The sequence below is a fragment of the Microcaecilia unicolor genome, chromosome 13 (assembly GCF_901765095.1).
Source record: "Microcaecilia unicolor chromosome 13, aMicUni1.1, whole genome shotgun sequence".
Lineage (NCBI taxonomy): Eukaryota > Metazoa > Chordata > Amphibia > Gymnophiona > Siphonopidae > Microcaecilia > Microcaecilia unicolor.
Window position 1 is genome coordinate 31,586,954 of NC_044043.1, and position 21,588 is coordinate 31,608,541.

The 21,588-nt window shown below is 40.5% G+C and overlaps 1 protein-coding gene across 2 annotated transcripts in view; it reads left to right on the forward strand.

The window, feature by feature from the left end:
• LOC115456489 (S-adenosyl-L-methionine-dependent tRNA 4-demethylwyosine synthase-like) overlaps positions 1-21,588 on the forward strand; it is a 347,580-nt gene that overhangs the window by 114,673 nt on the left and 211,319 nt on the right. For both annotated transcript variants that reach the window (XM_030185600.1, XM_030185602.1), the window contains exon 11: positions 9,183-9,292. In XM_030185600.1, coding sequence (XP_030041460.1) covers positions 9,183-9,292 — 110 coding nt within the window. The remainder of the gene's footprint in view (positions 1-9,182; positions 9,293-21,588) is intronic.

Here is a 21,588-nt window from a genome sequence, read left to right on the forward strand (position 1 = left end):
TCCATGGCTCTGCTGTCCTGGTATTCATTGTTCTGTCTTCTATTGGTCATGGGTTATATTTCTCTGGGGCACCTGAAGATAAAATCAATTGTTTACAAAGGGAGAACGTATATGGTCCTGATTGTGCATCATTGTTTGCAGGGAGCATATAAGTTAGAGGGTGAGTCTTGCTTTTTTCTAAATAAAGAGAGCAAAGAAAAGCAAAGGTGTAGTTACTCGTACCATTTAATGAGCTCAGTAAAAATGCCAGGTTGGGCTGTCTGCTGCTGCTGGACTGAGAATAGTTCAATTTTGCAACAACAACAACAAATGTAGCAGCAGTGGTGATGCTGGAAGGAGTTGGCTGCAGCACACACTGTCCTTATTTCTGGCACTTGCTATGTTGCTACTTGATCCTGTTTTTAAAAATTTACTGCTTAAACTCCATGTGGCTGGTCAGGAGGTAAAGCACTAAAGTGCTTGATCTCAAGTTGCTGCAGGGCTGAAGTCACAAGATAGGAGTGCTTCACTTCACACTGATATACTCAAAGCACATCTGGTGGAAGTTTAAAGATGCAGAAATGCCCCCAGGCCAACGTTGGCCAGCGTTTTGTGAAAACTGTGTCAAGGTCCCAGAAGGCAAAAAATTCCACAAAATTGCATTCAAAAGAGCACTGTTGACAAAAGAAAGAGTGTTTATGAATAAGTTGAAAAGCTGAAAGTGCACAAAGCCATGGGGCCAGATGGGATCTATCTCAGAATCTTAAGGAACTCAGAGAGGTTCTGGTGGGTCCTTTTAAAGATTTGTTTAATACATCCTTGGAGACTGGGAAGGTTCCATGGGATTGGAGAAGAGCAGATGTGGTCCCTCTTCTCAAAAATGGGAACAGGGAAGAAGTGGGAAACTATAGGGTTACTTCAGTGGTTTGAAAGGTAATGGAGGCACTGTTCAAGGAAATAATACGTTTCCTGGAATTCAGTGAGTTGCAAGATCCAAGACAACATGGTTTCACCAAAGGAAAATTCTGCCAAACAAATCTGATTGATTTCTTTGACTGGGTGACCAGAGAATTGGATAGTGGGTGTGTGCTAAATGTAGTCTACATGGATTTCAGTAAGGCATTTGACAGTCCCTTATAGGAGGCTCATAAATAAACTTTGCAGGCTAAAGTTAGGACATAAAGGACTCAATTCTGTAAATGGCACCCAAATATGGTTACTAAACAAAATGCATGCTAAGCGCTATTCTATTAACTGCACTGAAAACTGGGCGCCATTTGTAGAATAGCACTCAGTGCTCTGCACCCAATTTTAGCCACAAGGATTTACACCAACTGAATTCTGGTGTAAATCCTTGTGCCTAAATTAGGTACTGATTCCCCAAATTCTATAACTTTGCGCGCACATACTGACCAATGTGTTTCTCTCCTCTCCAACCTTACCTAGCTTCTCTCCTTCTCTTCCCCCCCCCCCCCCAAGTTTCTGGCTTACCTGCCTGCCCTCCTTCCCTTTCTCCTTCCTGCTGTGGGTTCACTATTTGACTCCCTCTTCCTTCATCCCCTTGGTCTGCCATCTCTTTTCCTTCCCTCCTCCCATGGGTCTAGCACCTTTCTCCCTTCCCTCTAGCCCCGTGTCCTCCCATGGGTCCAGCACCTTTCTCTCTTACCTCCAGCCCTCCTCCCATAGGTCCAGCACTTTTCTTCCATCCCTCCAGCCCCCCTCCTCCTCCCGTGGATCCAGCACCTTTCTCCCTTCCCTCCAGCCCCACTCCTCCCATGAGTCCTTTCTCCCTTGTCCTCTTCCCTCATGGACTTAGCCAGCACCTCTCTCTCTTCCCATCCTCCTCACCGCAGATCTGGATCTCTTTCTACCTGCTGCATGTAGCTTACATTTTCCTGCAGCCTGGCAGCAATTCACACAGGCCGGCTCCATGGCCTTCCTTCTGCCATGTCCCGTCCTCTCTATTGCAACTTCCTGCTTAGCGGTCAAAACAGGAAGTTGCATTAGAGAGGGCAGGATGCAGCAGAAGGAAGGCCATGGAACCGGCCTGTGTAAATTGCTGCCAGGCCTCAAGAACATGTTGGATAGAAAGAAATCACAGACCCATGAGGAGGAGGAAGGGAGCAAAAACTTTTTTTTTCCCCCCCCCCCCACGGGAACCAGGCTTTTTACTGTTCTCATGGGATAGTAAAAAGTTTTGTTTCTACATCTGCTGTAATTCTGATTGCACTGTTACCGTTACTGTGGACTTCTGTGATTTACCATAGTAAATCCGCAGTATCAGTAACCTTGTTATTCTCTAATATATATCATAAAAAATATCAAATGGAAAAATACATAAAAAAAAAAAAATAAAGGACTTGAAAAATTTAAGCGCTGAGCGCTATTCTATAAATGATCCACATCCTTTATAGAATAGGGCTAACCCCCGGATTCTATATATCACGCCGAGATTTCCACATGGAAATCAAAGCGTATTCCCTAACAATGCGCATAACCTAATTGGTTAACAAGGCAATCAGCATTGATAATTGCCACTTAAGCAATTATTGACACTAGTTGGCATTAATTAGAATTTACATGCAGAACTGTCTAGGCATATTCTATAAAATAATGAGCGTAAATTCAAAGTCACATAGTTGAAAATGGCGTGGAATGGGTGGGTCATGGGCATTTCTAGATATGAGTTGTTGTAGAATACACCTAGTCTGTGCCTAATTTCGGCATCGGCATGTACCTCAGGTTTTACTTAGCAAAACTGCTTTTGACTAAATTTAGTCATGTGGACCGGCATTCAGCGTATACTGTAAACCATGGCAAAATTTTGACTTATTGTATAAAGTATACCTAAATTAAGACATACTTTATAGAATGCGCTTAGGTGAATTTCATTGCTTTTAAGAACTCACCCTTCCTGCTGGTGCTGTTCCGTACCCTGATGGAGAGATGAAACAGTGGGAGGTTTGTCATGCTGTCACTGACTGAGAACTGGAGCAATGAGATGTCCACTGCTTCTTTGATCAGTTCTGGGACTGTGCATCTAGTGTTTGCATATGTTAACCTTGGATCCTTCTAAAAACATTTATGTTGGCAATGTTCCTCTTCTGAAGTGGGGGTGGGAGGGTGGATGTCACAATGGTCAATAGCAGCAAATGGGGCAAGAGTTTGCAACATTTGTGTTAGAAAAGCTGCCCCAAATGTCACCATTCACTTTTGCATAGGCTACCCTTTCTGTTAGACTGCATAAGGAGACATACCAGTCTGTTAAAATCCTATTCTGTGTCCTTGGAATGCCTAGATAATTCTTTTCGTAGTCCGCATTAAACTTAGATGGTAACTTGCAAAATACAAGTATTGTATAACATACAAGCAGGGAAGGAAAGTGGCTTAAGCCGTAATTCTTTAACGTGTTGGAGCACAGTTTGTTGTTACAGCAACTTTTGTGCGCTAATGGAGTGGTGCAAAAGTTGAATGAATGTACATAAAATAGATAAGATATTGCCACATATATTAGTCTGGTTGTTGAATCATTGTATGCAAGTGTCCATGCATATTCACTAAGTTCATCCTAAAAATCAAATTACCATATTCTGATTCTTTGGGTTTTGAAGTAAGAGATAATGATAGAAGATGACTTTGAATCTCTCATCTCTGACCTTGAACAAGTCACTTTATCTCCTTGTTCCTTAGCTAACTGTAATTATTAGTACTAAAAGTGTTGCTGCTTTTTTTTTATCCTACATGGAAGCTTTTGTCAGAAATGTGCTGAAGGTCATTAACCCTATAAGGTGACTGTTTATAGGCAGCCAAATTATTAAACTGTAAAGGGTGCTAGATCCAACTTTAGCGGAAGATAAGATACTAGTCGAAGTTAAATTTGTTATCTTCATTCCTCACGAACTGAGCACACAGAATGTGGATCAGCCTAGCTGAATGTTGAAATGATTTGTGTATTCTTATCTGTTGAATGATCAGAATGTGAACGGTTCCTGATGATGTAGCTGCTGAATTCTTACCTGCTTCCATTAAAGTGCGTCTGCTCTTTCCGATAATCTGCTGCACCTGACATAGAAACTTTTTGTCCAGGGTGCTGTGAAGCCTGTTTGCATTATTAATTTATTTTAGTGACTATATGTATATTGTATTTTTGTTAGAATATTTTTTACATCACTTTAACTTCTTGTGGACACAGGATGATATGTAAGACTTAAGTAAATAAAATTAGTTTTCTACTGACAGAATAAAAAGCAGCATCCAAGTTATTGGTGAAGGAAGGTTAGGAGGTTCTGTGCAAGGGTTTATAACAGTGAGGAGAGATAGATGTTAGTTACCAAGCTATTGCTTTTTAATGTTTGTGCTTATTTTGTTGGACACTATTGTTTCATATATTGTTTTGTGTTCCTACGTGAGTCTTAAAATAGGTGGTATATAAATCAGAATAAATAAATACTACAGTATTCAATTCTATATTGCTGTAAGTATCAAATAGGAACATAAGGCCTGAAATAGTCCGCCAGCAGAAGTGGTGAACATAAATATGGTAACAGAATTTGATATGCTTGGGTCAGAGTTGAGAGGTCAGAAAAGATATGAGGGAACTAATATTTGTTTTAAATATGGGAATTTATTGACCATAGAGAGAAAATCTAGACTGGGTAGACTAGGTAAGCGGTTGGTCTGTATCTGAAGTCATTTACTATGTAACTTCAGAGTAAGATAATTTTCAAGTATATTCCATCTGATTATTTGTCTTGGTGTTAAAATTAATTTCCTAGATGTCTGTTACCCAGTGACAAAGTAGTACCATGCTTTCATCAAGGTCACAGCTAATTAAAGAAGCTAGTTGATTATTTTGGAGTTTAGGAAAGAGTAAAGGACATAGCTGCTTGAGAAAACTTTTAGTGACTATGGGTGTTGTGAATGGAAGGGTCTGAAGGTTTAGAACATGCAGTTTTAGGAGAATGGCATGGGTGTGGTGTCTAGGAGGTTGGTTGTGGGTGGGGATGAGATTTGCTGACCAATTAGTGAATTACTGTGCACAGAAAATCATTAACATTAGAAAAGACCTAAAAGGTTCTAAAACCTCAATAACATTTTTAGTACTTCCATACTTCAGTCAACTGTCTTCCGGCAAGCAGAATATGACTTTCCTTTTCTCAGCCATCATTAGACTGTCGAGTATTATTTTCATAAAAACGCTTCTTCTCAATGTATACTTGACTCCTGCCCCTGTTACCTTCTAAAATCTGCACTTTACTCATTTATACAATGCTTACAATTAAATCTCTCATTTATGTTATCTCAAGGTATTTTTCCCACAAACAATGGCAAAATACTCTCAACTCCTATTCCTAAGACTCCCCAGTCCAGGATGATTGAAGTCTCTAATTACAGACCAGTAGCCTCAATCCCAATATCAGTGAAAGTGATGGAAGGCCTGGTTTCTCACCAATTTATGAATTATCTCAATGTCTTTTCGACTTCCGATCTTATAGTACGAAGACAGTCCTAACCACACTGGCAAAATTCAGAGCAGAACTGAGTAAGGGTAGAAAAATTATAATTTTACAGTTTGAAATGTCCAGTGCTTTTGATATAGTTGATCATGACATCCTACTTAACCTACAAGACCACTTTGGAATATGTGGTAATATACTTCAATTGTTTAAGGGATTTCTTATCTCAACATTGAGCCTTCAAAAAGGTGGGGAAATGTGGGATACAAATAAATAAATAAACATACTATCAAATAAAACAATCAGGCCTTATCTCCTCCCCTTATTTATTACTTATTTATTTATTTGGATTCTGCTCACACCTTTTTCAGTAGTAGCTCAAGGTGAGTTACATTCAGGTACACTGGTTCTTTCTCTGTCCCTGGAGGGCTCACAATCTAAGTTTGGTTTGCGAATTGTGGTGTACCCTAGGGTTCACCTCTTTCTCCCATTCTATTTATTATAATGATGGCACCATTAGGTAACTTACTGGAATCAAAATGGATTTCACTCTTTTATGTAGGCTGATGATGTCACAATTTATATCCCTTTTGCTAATGACATTAGAGAAATCATAACAAACATCAAATCTGCACTAGACCTAATGGAAACATGGCCAACAATTTCAAATTGAAACTTAATAGAGAAAAAACTTAATTTCTAATAATAACAAATCCTTTTCACGCAACACGTTCTGAAAACTTTACCATTGACAATATAACCTACCCATTGGAGTCCAATCTGAAAATCCTAGGAGTAACAATTGATTAACAACTATCATTTGAGCCACAAGTATCCAAAGTGGTGTCTAGTGTCTTCACTGTGGAAATTAAAGAAGATTGAGGCTATACTTTCCAAACTCAGTCTTCAGATCCCTAACTCAATCACTAGTATTATCTAAGGGCACGTTAACCATGTACGTGCATTACCCATGTACTGCCTACAATATCCCTATAGGCGCCTACATGGTTAGCACGCATGCGAAGTGTAGACACGCTAAAAACACTTACACACCTTAGTAGATGGGGCCCTAAATATGATTATTGCAATGCATTCAGTCTAAAAACCTAATTAATCAGAAAACTACAAACTGCCCAGAACACGGCACCTCGCCTTGTAATTGGAGCCCCCTGTTACTCTGAAGCGACCCCACTACTACTAAAATTACATTGGCTTCCAATAAATGCATGCATCACATTCAAATTATGTGTATTCGCTCATCAAATAATCTATAGTCTAGTATTCTTCTAGTTATATAAAATACTAGCCGTTGAGCCCGTGTAAACGGGCTAGTTTTGGAATGGGGGGGTTCTGAGGCCCCCCCCCCGAGGTCGCCGCCGCCCCGCCCCCCCTAGTCACTGCCGGTAATCCCCCCCCCCGGCCCGAGCACTCTCTGTCTGTTAGTTGCCTGTGTCCCTCCCTCACCGTGTGATGAAACGCGGCGAGGGAGGGACACAGGCAGAGAAGGAAGCCCGTCCCGACAGCAGCTTTGCTGATGTGCCTGCTGCGTCTGCGTGGTGCGATGCAAGTTCAATAAGAAAGACAGTGCTCTGGCCGGGTGGAGGGGCGGCGATTCCAGGTGGGGGGAGCGGTAGCAGTGACCTCGGGGGGAGGGGGAGGGCGGAGCGGTTGCGAGTACGTCTGCGGCATGCGCAGTAGAGACTTCCTGCTCTGTCCTGCCCCCCTCATCACGTATTGATGCAGGGGCGGGGCAGAGAGGGAAGTCTCTACTGCGCATTTGCGAGTGAGTACGACACTCGCCTTTTATATGTTTGATGGGTTGTATTGTAAAGTTGGGTTTTTTGAGTTTTAACTTGTTTTGAACTTTTTATTGGAGAAGACGTAATCAAGTGGGCTCAAATAAATTCAGAAGATGATCTGTTGAAATGCAATTAGTCTGTAGGTGATTAGTGTTATTTCTGTTGAATGTGAATATTTTAATGGTTAAGTATTGTTCAAGAAATGATCAGTGCCTTCATTTCCTGCCTAGATGATGAATTCCTTTGTAGTCGCATGCACTTTTAAAATTTTAATATGCTTCCACTTTATTAGTGTCAAATATGCTATACCCAGTAAAGAACTAAAAGTATACCAATTATTTTGTGTTTTATATTGCAAACTGTCTTAAATTATATATATATAAACCTGTTAAAAACAGGAGAGGTTCTTAGTTACCCTGCTTGTCAATCTAGGGATTGGCACTCAGTACTTCATGATTCAGTGATTTTTTTTTCTTTAAATGAAAAACATATTTTTCATCCTAAAATGATCATATCTAGACTATTTATGACGTTTATATCCCACATTAGCCCGAGTAGAACTCAGGTTCTATGTGGCTTACATAACAATTCAAAACAGAAAAGCATGAACATGTTCAAAATATATTAACAGAAAGTAAAATACATCATATAATGTTAGACCAGTAAAACTTGAGTTAGGATCAGATGTAATTAAATACTTACGCCACAGTATACTAAGCAGCACTAAGGGCTCACTAGCATTTTTAGCACATGCTAACTGTGTAGGTGCCCATACTATTTCTATGGGCACCTACACAGTTAGAACACAAATAGAGAGGGTAATACAGCATACATAAAAAGTATACAAACAAAAAAGCAACACTGGGCCTTCAAGACTGGGACAATTGAAGTTCTTTATTGATAAGTGACCCGACACGGGCCGTGTTTCAGCGTTCAACAACGCCTGCCTCTGGGGTCAGTGAATAGCTCTATGACATACACATGGTGTAGGTTCAATGACCCAGAATTGAATAGTTGTAATCGCAGTTTGCCGCACTTGCGAAAGTAGAGCTCTATAGAGAGCCTTCTCATTTGCACAGTTAGCACATGCTAATTTTAGGCACGTGCTAAAAATGCTAACACACCTTAGTAAACATACTCCTGCGTGATTTAAGCTAGATAATTGAAATATGGAAGATAAAGGTAAAGGGCTAGGATTAACTGGGATAGATAGGAGTAGTGGGAGGTGGGATGAGGTAAAAATTAATGCCATGAGTTTATTTGAGAAGACTGCTTATTTCCTTAAAGGCTAGACTGAAGAAGTGAGTTTTCAAGAGATTTCAGAGTAACAAATAATCATCGGTGCATTTGATGGTTTTAGGTAAGGACTTCCATGTGCCTTGATATGAAATGTTAGCAGTATGGATTGTTTTGTAGATTACTTTCTTACAATTTGGGAAATGTAAGATAAGATATTCTCTAGATGATTTAGAGGCATTACATGAGGGTAATTCAATGAGGTTGTTCATGTATATCGGGGCCGAACCATAAAAACCTTTGGATGATATTCTATCTTTTATTGGCATCCAGTGCAAATCGTACAGAAGTGGGGGTTGCTTTGGTGAAGCGTGGTAGTCTGAATATGAGATGTGCGACAGTGTTTTGAGCGATTTGTAGTTTTTTGAGGAGATCTTCTTTAAGTCCTGTGTAAATAGAGTTGCAGTAATCAAATTTTGGTTGGACGAGCGATTGAACTAGGGTATGGAAGACTGATTTTGCGAAGAATGGTCTTAATACTTATAATACTTACGTTGGCCTGGAAAATAAAACAGCTGACCTCCTACAAATATCTGAAGATATATATAATTTTTGTATAGGACAACAAATATAAATGTCAAAATAAAAACAATCTTTTGAAAGGATATTTTTAAAATTTACTATAATGATGCAATATTTTTAAATTATGCAGACATCACACGAACCCTGTTGGCACAGAATGGCGGTGGAAAATGGATCAGCCTGAAATGATTTTACAGGAAGCAATTGAGAATCACCAGAACCTGATCAGGCAGTTCAAAGGTACAGTACTTCCCGTTTCCATGTAATGTGTAAGGGTCAGGAGGAAAGATCTCATTAGATGTTACATGTAAAATCAAAATTCATCGTTGTTTGGTGAAATAAATGTTTTGTAAAGTTGTAGACATTCTTTACTCATTCACTTATGAATTGGTGAGAAGGAAATATATTGAGGCATGCAGCATAACAATAAGCATAGACTGAGAGAGCCACAGTTCATAGAAACATAATAAATGACAACAGATGAAAATCAGTATGATATGTCCATTCTGCCCAAAGAGAATTTGTCCACCTTAGGTAGCTGTGCTTACGAATTCCCATCAGAAATCCAGCACCCACCCCCTCTTCCTCCATACTCCATAACCAGTCTTTCAAAGTTGTACCAGTGCCTTTTAAGGTGGCAGCTTCCACTATGTGGAGGTTATCTGAATTCTTTCTCATAAATGTGATGGAATTGTACTACTGTTTTGAACTGTGCCACTCTAAGTGGTCCTTTTACTAAGCTGTGGTAAAAAGTGGCATGCGGTAGTGTGAGTGCATCTTTTGGGGATGTGCTAGACCATTTTTTTTTACCATGTCTAAGGAAAAAGGGTCTTTTTTTTTATTTAAAGGGCTGGAAAATGGACGTGTGCTAAAATTGAAATAAGTGTGTGTCCATTTTTGGCCTGAGGCCTTACTGCCACCCATTGACCTAGCGGTAAGGCCACATGCGCTACCTGCGAGGTAAGTATGCAGCGGTTGCCAACTGCTGTTTACCGCCAGGTAAGTGGCCCGCAGTAGAAAATAGAAAATTATTTTCTACTGCGGGATTCATCACGTGCCATATTCGGAATTACTGCCTGGCTCACTCACAAGCTGGGCAGTAGTGCCAATATGATGCAAGCCGTACGCGCAAAGACCCTCCTGCGCCATTGGAAAAGTGCCCTTAAGTAAACTACCTCATTGTTTCATTTGGGATTTGCATTTAGCTCAAATCTTTTTTCATTCTCTCACTCTTGTGTTTAATCTGTGTTTTTATCTGAATTGTATTACCTTTTTTGTTTCATTATTAGATTAAAGTAATCAGTTTTAGTTAGAATAGAGGTGATGGCTTCTATTGGAGCTCTTTGCAGGACTTTTGAGTTTTTGCAGTTTATTTATCTATATATTTATTTAATAGGATTATTTACTGCCTTTTTGAATAAATTCACTCAAAGCACTATACAGCAAGAATAAGTCAAACATAGGCAATAGACAATTACAGCAGTAAAAATGTTCAAATAATAGTACAAGGCATGTCATAGTGTGCTACATTACATAGGACCTTAATGACTTTGGTTTATGTTTGTTTATTACTTGGTATACCGCCTTTCAGTGGGCACAAGTAAAGTGGTTTATAAACTAAAACAAAAATAGAAAGGAACTACAATATTCAGACAGGAGAGAAGGAAAGACAAAAGAGAACAGGGACAGTAGAGGCATAGATTTGGGTTTCCAGACTGGCAGCTGCCTAACCTGGGAATGCCTCGGAAAAAAGGTGAGTTTTTAGGGCAGATTTGAACTCAGCCTGTAGAGATAGAGGGTGAAAATTCCACAATGTAGAAGCTAAAGTGAAGAATGCTGTCTTCTGGGTGGAATCAAACGGGTACAAAAAACTGATGGTGGGAATGGGACTTGTTTATACCATCTTTCTGTGTTACAATCAAAATGGTTTACATACAGGCACTTATGTTGTACCTGGGGCAATGGAGGGTTAAGTGACTTGCCCAGAGTTGTAAGGAGCTGCAGTGGGAATCAAACTCAGTTCCCTATGATCAATGTCCGTTGCACTAACCACTAGGATACTTCCCAAAGCAATATTTGTAGGCCAAGCGAAATGTCCAGGCTGGGGTGTAAGGCATGCGGTATTGATGAAAAAGAGGAGTGATACGGTCAAATTGATCTGCATGGGCTGTAATCTCTTAAGGAGAGCAGAACCAAGGCCTGCATACATGATGTTACAGTAGTCAAGCTGAGATGTGCCTAATGCCCTCAGAAGAGTAATGCATGCATTTTCATCAAATTAATTGCAGACTGAATGGATAACTTGGAGAGCATGGAAATAGAACCTAACTACAGAGGAGACCTGAATTTCAAAGTTAAGTTCGTAGTCAAAGTGGATGCCCAAATAGCAAAAAGAGTCGACAAGTGAATTAAGGTTATTATAAATTGTGGGAACTAATGATTGTTGGAGCAGCCAACCAGTAATCCAAGAAGTGTTAGATTTATTGGGGTTCAGAATCAGGCAATTTTTGTGTGGCCAATCAGTGATCGAGCCAAGGCACTGCTGTATAGGGCTGAGATCAGGACATTCTGAGTCTTGGTTTATACTGTTATGATATGAGAAGCATCAGTTTTCCAGGGCTTGGTTTGCTAATTGATCTCTATAGCTCTTATATTGTCCTAATATCATTTTAAGGTGAGATCCTGACTTGCTGAAGAGTCCACTACTACTACTACTACTACTACTATTTAGCATTTCTATAGCGCTACAAGGCATACGCAGCGCTGTACAAACATAGAAGAAAGACAGTCCCTGCTCAAAGAGCTTACAATCTAATAGACAAAAAATAAATAAAGTAAGCAAATCAAATCAATTAATGTGAACGGGAAGGAAGAGAGGAGGGTAGGTGGAGGCGAGTGGTTACAAGTGGTTACGAGTCAAAAGCAATGTTAAAGAGGTGGGTTTTCAGTCTAGATTTAAAGGTGGCCAAGGATGGGGCAAGACGTAGGGGCTCAGGAAGTTTATTCCAGGCGTAGGGTGCAGCGAGACAGAAGGCGCGAAGTCTGGAGTTGGCAGTAGTGGAGAAGGGAACAGATAAGAAGGATTTATCCATGGAGCGGAGTGCACGGGAAGGGGTGTAGGGAAGGACGAGTGTGGAGAGATACTGGGGAGCAGCAGAGTGAATACATTTATAGGTTAGTAGAAGAAGTTTGAACAGGATGGGAAAACGGATAGGGAGCCAGTGAAGGGTCTTGAGGAGAGGGGTAGTATGAGTAAAGCGACCCTGGCGGAAGATGAGACGGGCAGCAGAGTTTTGAACCGACTGGAGAGGGGAGAGGTGACTAAGTGGGAGGCCAGCAAGAAGCAGATTGCAGTAGTCTAAACGAGAGGTGACAAGGGTGTGGATGAGGGTTTTGGTAGAGTGCTCGGAAAGAAAGGGGCGGATTTTACGGATGTTGTAAAGAAAGAAACGACAGGTCTTGGCGGTCTGCTGGATATGAGCAGAGAAGGAGAGAGAAGAGTCAAAGATGACCCCAAGGTTTCGAGCTGAGGAGACATGGAGAATGAGAGAGCCATCAACAGAAATAGAAAACGGGGGGAGCGGGGAGGTGGGTTTGGGGGGGAAAATGAGAAGCTCGGTTTTGGTCATATTTAATTTCAGGTGGCGTTGAGACATCCAGGCAGCAATGTCAGACAAGCACGCTGAAACTTTGGTTTGGATGCAAGGTGAGATATCAGGGGTAGAAAGGTAGATTTGGGAGTCATCAGCATAGAGGTGGTAGGAAAAGCCATGGGATGAGATTAATGAACCAAGGGAAGAAGTGTAGATAGAAAAGAGGAGGGGACCAAGAACAGAACCCTGAGGTACGCCGACAGGCAGAGGGATAGAAGTAGAAAAGGATCCATCAGAGTGAACACTAAAGGTGCGGAGGGAGAGGTAGGAAGAGAACCAGGAAAGGACAGAGCCCTGGAATCCAAGTGAGGACAGGGTATCGAGAAGTATGCTGTGATCGACAGTGTCAAAAGCAGCGGAAAGATCAAGAAGAATGAGGATGGAATATTGACCTCTGGATTTAGCCAGTAATAGGTCATTGGAGACTTTAGTAAGCGCAGTTTCGGTTGAGTGGAGAGGGCGAAAACCAGATTGTAATGGGTCAAGTATAGCATGTGAGGAGAGAAAATCAAGGCAGCGGCGGTGAACAGCACGCTCAAGTAATTTGGAGAGAAAAGGAAGGAGGGAGATGGGTCGGTAATTAGAGGGACAAGTAGGGTCAAGTGAAGGCTTCTTAAGGAGAGGTGTGACCACAGCATGTTTAAAGGCAGCAGGGACAGTCGCAGTGGAAAGTGAGAGGTTGAGAATGTGACAGATAAAAGGAATAAGAGCAGGAGAGATGGCATTAAGAAGGTGGGTGGGAATGGGATCAGAGGAGCAGGTGGTACATTTTGAGGGAGAAAGGAGAAGTGTAGTTTCCTCAATAGTAACTTCAGGAAAGGAGGAAAGGGAATGAGGGGAAGGAGAGAGAGGGGAACGGACTAGTGGAGGGAGAGCTGGTGAGGTAGAGAAAGCAAGGTTTATCTTTTGAACCTTGTTGTGAAAGAATTCAGCAAGGGTCTGAGGAGATAATGAAGGGGGAGTTGGGGGAGGGGGCACCTTGAGGAGAGAGTTCAATGTGGTGAAGAGAAGTCGAGGATTAGAGCCAAGAGAGTTGGTCAGTTGGATATAATAATCCTGTTTGGCACGTAAAAGAGCAGATTGGAAGGAGGTCAGCATGAACTTAAAGTGTAAGAAATCAGCAAGGGCCCGAGATTTCCGCCAGAGGCGTTCGGCAGAGCGGGTACAGGAACGTAGGTAGCGGATATTAGAAGTCAGCCAAGGTTGGGGTTTTGTACGCCTTACAGGGCGGGTCATCAAAGGTGCAAGAGTGTCTAAGGCAGAGGATAGAGTATTGTTGTAAGAAGAAACAGCCTCGTTGACAGACGTGGATGGTGCCACAGTAGAGAGGAGGTTTGAAACATGGGAGGATAGAGATGAAGGGTCAATGTCGTGAAGATTCCTAGATAAATTAGATAGGATAGGACGGGACTGGGAGGGAGGAGATTTAAGTGTGAAAGTTATAAGATGGTGATCAGAGAGGGGAAGATCGGAGGCAAGGAAACTAGAGGGTGAACAGTTGGAGGAGAAGATGAGATCAAGACAGTGACCATTTTGATGAGTGGGGGAGGTGGAGCATAGTTGGAGATTAAAGGACGACGTTAAAGCGAGTAACTTGGAAATATAAGAGTTGGAAGGATCATTAGCAGGAATATTAAAGTCACCAAGGATGAGAGAGGGGGAGGAAGGATCATGGAAGAAGGCAAGCCAGGCATCAAAGTCACTGAGAAAGGATGAAAGGGACTTATCAGGGGGACGATAAATGACCGCTATTCGAAGAGGCAGAGGAGAGAAAAGGCGGATAGAGTGGACTTCAAAGGAGGAAAAACAGTGAGATTGAGGTGGAAGAAGGGGTTGAAATCTGGAGGAGGGAGAGAGAAGATGTTGATGAATAGTTAGCAGTCTCTGTGCTTCACAAGACTTCTAATCTCCATCCAAATGTTAGATGAATGGATGATGTTCTATTTTTATGCCTTGCATTGTGAGGTTTTCCATGATCTGTCATGGAGTGTAAGGAAGAGAAGAGCTCATTTGTGAGGTATGAGCATCCTCCACCATAAAACATTGTAAATGCAGGTGCACAAAGCAGAAGGTGGTAGAACTGATAAGACTCCATATGTGCTAATCTAGCATTTATAAAGCTTTCATTTAGAATGGATGCCACTTATGAAATAGTTATCACAAGGCTAATTCCTTGATAGATGCCTACTCTAGCAGATGAGGTGTACACAGATACGCCAATGAAAGTAACCATTGCCCATTTTTTGTAAACTTATAGTGAAAGGCCCAGTATGGGATACAGTCCCAAATGAGAGAGAATTTAGCTTTCCTGTAGAATTTAAGAGTATCACATCTTTAAAAAAGTCAAAAATATTCAAGCTAGATACTGCTATCACTGAGAGAGACAATTATATCACTTTTGATTGAAAGAACCACAGGAAGACGTCTAGAAGATGGAGAGAGCGGGATCAAACAGAGATGGAGATCTGTGATGCAAACATGAGCAGAAAGAACAACAGACCACCAAATGAAGATAGGAAAAATAAAAGGCTTTAGTTGTACCAAGGAATATAATGCCCATCGTGATCACATTCCAACTACAGGGCTACTTCGGGGGCAATAACTAAAGGCGGATGGGCAAATGCACACTTCCCTCTAGAGCTAGCAATCATAGGCAGTTAGCCTCCAAACTTCATACAGAATCTCCGTATCAAACAGCTTTGTAGGTGAAATGTGGCCACATCAGGCATTGTATTTCTTGGTGCAGTTAAAACCTTTTATATCTCCTAGCTTCATTTGGTGATCTGCTGTTCTTTCTGCTGAAGATGGAGAGAAGACATCAAAAATGCATGGAAGCAACATCAAAAGCTTGCAATTATTTTTGCACCTTCCTTTGACACCTACTTAGTAGAGGAGGATTGGAGAAAAAGACAGCTGTTAATTGTATTAAAACCATTGGTTTACCCACCAGCTATATTTTCCTAATTGCTCACAAAAGTGAATTTCATTTTCATTCTTTATGTTCTCTCTCTGCCCCTCTGTTCAGAAATAAATGAATAACCTTATTGACCGGATTGTACAGCAGTCCTCCTTCCAGTTAGGAGACTAACTCAAAGCAGATGGACGATGAACATAAGCCTTTATGTCTGTTTTGGAACTTATTTTTCTGTTTCAGTTCCGGCAATCCCTGTGAACAGGTGGTACAACAAGAGGGACATTTCTTATCAAAACTAAGCGGTTTTATTTTTCAGCCAGTTAAGTTTCACTGTATTTTTACAAACAACTTTTCAGTTGGCTAAACAAGTGGTTCTTTCCATTTGTATAGATGTGTCTATTTCTGTGTCTGTCTATGTACATATATCTAATGTTTGTGGGACTTCTGCAATCCCGTTCAAGCTGCTTCCTCTTCCTCACTGTCTGATTGGCTTTGTGTGTGATTCTGGATAAACTTCTTTATTTCTCAGTGTCTGCTTACCCAGTTATAATTATGTGATGGTATTACCAGCAAGAGCATTTTTCCTTCCTTCACCCTTGTTAATCCTTCCCTATGGCCTTACTGCCCTTCAGAAATAACTTCCTGGTCATCCAGCCCAGACATGGCTGCCAGAACATTTTTAAAGGAGAGGACAGAAACTTATTAGCCTTTTTAAATAGTGTGAATTATGAATGATCATCACAAAGAAAACTACTTAAACTATTGTTTTTTGGGCTTTTTTTTTTGTCTTTGGCTGCTCCACATTCAAATGTAGATTTTCCTCTTCAGTATAAATTGTTATTATCCCTATTAATTTATTTGACCTCCTGTGGTAACATTGATGGTTTATTTGTAATGAATGGAAATGGGGGAGGGGCAGAAGATATGTTGTTATCGAGGGGTGGGAAGGGAGAGATCTGTCACCACACACACAAACCCACACACTGTTTCATTGTAAGATTGCAAACCTTAATGCAGCATAACTCTTCGTTATCAAAGACAGTGACTGAATATTTTATTGATTGGGTTGCTGAAAAGGATATGCCCGAGTCCTAATAATTAACTTAATTGAGATCATAGTTGTCTCCCTCCCCCACAGTCCTTGACAAAGACATACATTGACCTAGAAACTCAAGTTATTGGAAAGCAGAGAGAGAGAGTGCCCTTAAGGTATGTAATAGTCTCTTCCCTAATAAAAATTGCAGTGGGTGACTTTGATTTTAGCTACCAGTGCTTCAGAATTGTAGGGCATTTGACCTGGCCCTAATGATAGGGGATGACTGGATATATTCTTGTAATGTGAATGTACCCTGTGAAACAGGGTTCAGAAGAAAGTAAGCAAGGCCAGCAATTTAAAACTGAAATTTGCTTATCCTGGTATTTCCCGTTAAAATGAGTATTAAACATTCAAATGACTTTTATTCTCTACCTCATCCCTTACAAACACTTCTATTTAAAAAGAAAAAAAAGAAGTGGCAGTAATCCTTGTTTGACTGTTCTAGAGGGCTAAGTTTATAATAATTGTTTCAACAGATTAATAAAAAGCACATTGACAATGGTACTGAAACCATTTATTTATAGTATAGAATCTCCAGTGCTTTCAGCACCTTCATTTATATGGAACTTGGAGCATGTAGAACACCCAAGTTCCTTATAATTATTAACAACTAGTAAAAAAAGGCCCGTTTCTTAACGCAGTGAAACGGGCGCTAGCAATGTAATGAGTTCCTGCCATTAATGGTAGACATTGTGGTGGTTCATCATTTTAGCCACGAGGTGCTGTGAGTTAACCTGGATCTGATCCAGACATACAGATTGCGTATTGCACATGACATTTTCCAAGAAAACCTACAGTTGTTCCTCAACTCTTATGACAGTCTTGGAGATTTGAAAATTGAAAGACCCATTTTGGGAACCAGTGAAAACAGTATAAGAACATTGATGTGTCCTGAATTATTAGTGGTTTGGCGATAACTCTTCCTGCAGTGGAAGCTGTGGTGGAATGTAACTTGAGGTTCGACCCAACAAGAACAACTTTTCTGAAGATGGCAGACTGTGAAGGATTGCCACAAGCAGTTCAACCAAGGAAACTAACAGAGCCGTCAAGTACTTTGTACAAGGAATGAGCTACATGTCAACAGCTAGCATGACCAGACTTATACGATTCCAAACTCACTTCTCTTCTAATGCAGGATCTTTGGAGGGCCCCTGCAGCTGCTCTCACACCAATATCTGGGTCAAAGGATCTATAGAGGGTCCTTGCAGCCAGCTCAGCAGCAACATCTTGGTGGAAGGATATGTAGAGAGCCCTTGAAATTGCTCCCATTACTAATGCCTAAGTGGAAGAGGCATCTAAAGCAGCTGAGTCTCAAGACATTGCTCATAGCATGCAAGTATCCTGTTAAGCACTCACAATTAGAGGAGTTCATATATACACCTTTTTGATCTAATGCTCTTTTGATTTTTTTTTCAGTAACGATATTAACGGAATTGTTATACCTCCTAGAACCAAGGAAAAATACTAAATGCTTATGCACAGGATATACATATTTTGTTTTGGTGTTTTGGGATTTATTGTAAAATCCTTAAAAAAATATGAAGTGACCATATTGTTACTGATGTCAGTCCATCTCTTACCAGCTTGTGACAGTTTCTGTCTGTTATTTTCATGGTTTTTGCTTCATGATTTTCTAAAGGGAGTAAGTGGGGGGGGGGGGGGGGGGCATGGATTTCATGTGCCACCTTTCTGTGGGCTTTTACAGAGCAATAGAAAGCAATTGTGAAAAGAACATTTGATCATTTTAATTTTGTACTACTTTTGTGCAGCTGTTCTGTCTACATGAGAAAGGATTGCAAGATTATATGAAATGGAATTAGTGTGCTATAATTAATGTTGTAGGATATTTTTTGGCAGTTGGCCACTCTGACCAAAAAAGGAAGATGAGTAAAAATACACTGAGATAACGGTAATTGTAAAGTTTATTTATTTTTGTAGCGCCGGAGTGCACCTGGTGGTAATTGGGCAGTTCCGCATACTGCCCGGTTACCATGGGGTTAATTCGGGAGGCCTTACCGCCACCTCAATGGGTGGCGTTAAGGGCTCCCCCTCCCAAAATGGCCGCACAGCAAGTGCTTTACTTGCCGCACGGTCATTTCCTGCAGGAAAGCAAGACTTTCCTTTTACAGCTACAGTAATAGGGGGCCTTATCACGCGTGTAGAACACGTGCTGACGCCAGCACCGGCCCCCTTTTGCTGCAGCTTAGTAAAAGGGGTCCTTAAGAAATTAGTGTATTTGAACTGAAAGAAAAAGAATGAACTTGGAAATAGAGACTTAAAGACCCATAGTACACAAAGGCCTTGCAGATAGTAATATGTGATTACCTAGATACCATCAGAACATACCTAAAACAAGACAAAGAAAAAATAGTGAAAGAGCATACAATCTGTGCTATGTACCACCCCAGATTCCAGTGGCCCATAGAGAGAGGAATGCAAGACCCATATAGGTTCTAATATATAACCCTTTCCCATTGGATAACTGAGATGATATTGGCAAAAATAACAAAGACAGGTGGCCACTTTTAGACTGACTAATTTATTGAGGCATGAGCTTTAGACGACAAGAGCCTGCTTCATTAACCCTTCTGTTTATTAAGCTGTGTGGCAATGCAGACACAGCCCATTCAAAGTGAATAGGCTATGTCGGCGTTAGCGCGTTGCTTAGTAAACAGGAGGGTAAATGAGATGGCATTGAATCCCCCACTTGGGAAGGTAAATTTATCCTACCCATAGTCATAGAGTTTATTGATCTGATTCATGCACAGCTCCCTAATTCCGGCATCTGCTACTTTTAGTGAATATAGTCACTTTTTCACACATTTGTACCTATGTAATGATGTGTGAATGCATGTGAGATTTTCTGAAGCTGATTTTGCCAGACTGTCCAATGCACATCACTAGATCTGGCCTGTATTATCTTGTGACATTGGATTTAGGACTAACACCTACTAAGTTCTGTACCACAGTAAATTCATTCTGTAAAAGGATTGATTATTCAAATGTAAAATCAGCAGTTGTATAGTGAAAGCTGTTTAATTGCTCACTATAGAAAACAGAAAAGATTTTTTTTTTTGCTTTGGCTTTTCTTAATGGAAGGACGTTATAAAAGAAAAAAACTATCTATGCATGATATAGCTTCTCCAGGACTCAGTCCATCAAGGTACTACTATTACTGTTACTCCTACTTATTTCTGTTGTAATGTAGTAACATAGTAAATGAAAACAGATTAAGGTCTGGAGTAAGTACACACAGGACATCAAATGCATTAGCATTTAACTTTCAAAAAGGAGACTTTGATAAAATGAGAAGAATGGTAAAAAAAAAAAACACCCCAAAACTTAAAGGAGCAGCTGCAAAGGTCAAAAATTTACATCAGATGTGGATTTTGTTAAAAAACACCATCCCGGAAGCCTAGGCCAAATATATTCCATGTATTAAAATGGAGGAAGGAAGACCAAACAACAGCCGGCATGGTTAAAAAGTGAGATGAAGGAAGCTATTAGAGCTAAAAGAAAATCCTTCAGAATATGGAAGAAGGATACAACTGATAATAATAACAAACAGCATAAGGAATGGCAAGTCAAATGCAAAGTGCTGATAAGGAAGGCAAAGAGAGACTTTGAAAAGAAGATTGTGTTGGAGGCAAAAACATATAGTAAAATGTTTTTTAGGTATATTAAAAGCAAGAAGCTGGCAAGGGAATCAGTTGGACGGCTGGATGACTGAGGGGTAAAGAGGGCACTCAAGGGAAGACAAGGCCATAGCAGAGAGATTAAATGAATTCTTTGCTTTGGTTTTCACCAAAGATTATGTGGGAGAGATACCAGTTCCAGAAATGGTATTCAGTGCTAACAAGTCAGAGAAACTGAATCAAATCTCTGTAAACCTGGAATACGTAATGGGGCAATTTGACAAACCGAAGAGTAACAAATCACTGGACCAGATGGTATATGTCCCAGAGTATTTATAGAATTGAAAAATGAACTTGCAGAACTATTGTTAGTAATATGCAATTTATCTTTAAAATCAAGCATGGTACCGGAAGATTGGAGGTGGCCAATGTAATGCCGATAACATGGATTTAGTGAAGGGAAATCTTGCCTTACCAATCTACTGCATTTCTTTGAAGGAGTGAAGAAATGTGGATAAAGGTGAGCCAGTGGATATTGTGTACCTGGATTTTCAAAATGCATTTGACAAAGTACCTAACGAAAGACTCCAGAGGAAATTGGAAAGTCATGGAATAGGAGGTAGTGTTCTATTGTGGATTAAAAACTGGTTAATAGAAAACAGAGAGTAGGGTTAAATGGTCAGTATTCTCAATGGAGGAGGGTTCATAGTGGGGTTCCTCCGGGATCTGTGCTGGTACTGCTGCTTTTTAACATATTTATAAATGATCTAGATATGGGAATAACTAATGAGGTAATTAAGCTTGCTGATGATACAAAGTTATTCAAAGTTGCAAGAGGATTATGAAAAATTGCAAGAGGACTTTACGAGACGGGGAAACTGGGCATCCAAATGGCAGATGACTAATGTGAGCAAGTGCAAAGTGATGCATGGGGGAAAGAGGAACCCAAACTATAGCTACGTGATGCAGGTTGCAGGCTATAGCATTTAAGTGCTAAATTTATAGAATAGTGTCTAAGTGCAGTTATGTGTGTAACTACAAATTAGTGCAGTTAGCACCAATTAATACTACTTAAGGGCAATTATTGGTACTTAAGGCTAATTGGTGCCCAATTTAACAATTTAAGTTAGGCATACAACTGGCACTATTCTACAACTTGCGTGCAAGTTGGAAATTTGGGCGCACAACTTTATAGAATCCGGTGGATAATCTTATAATTTGTGTTGGGTACAAGAATA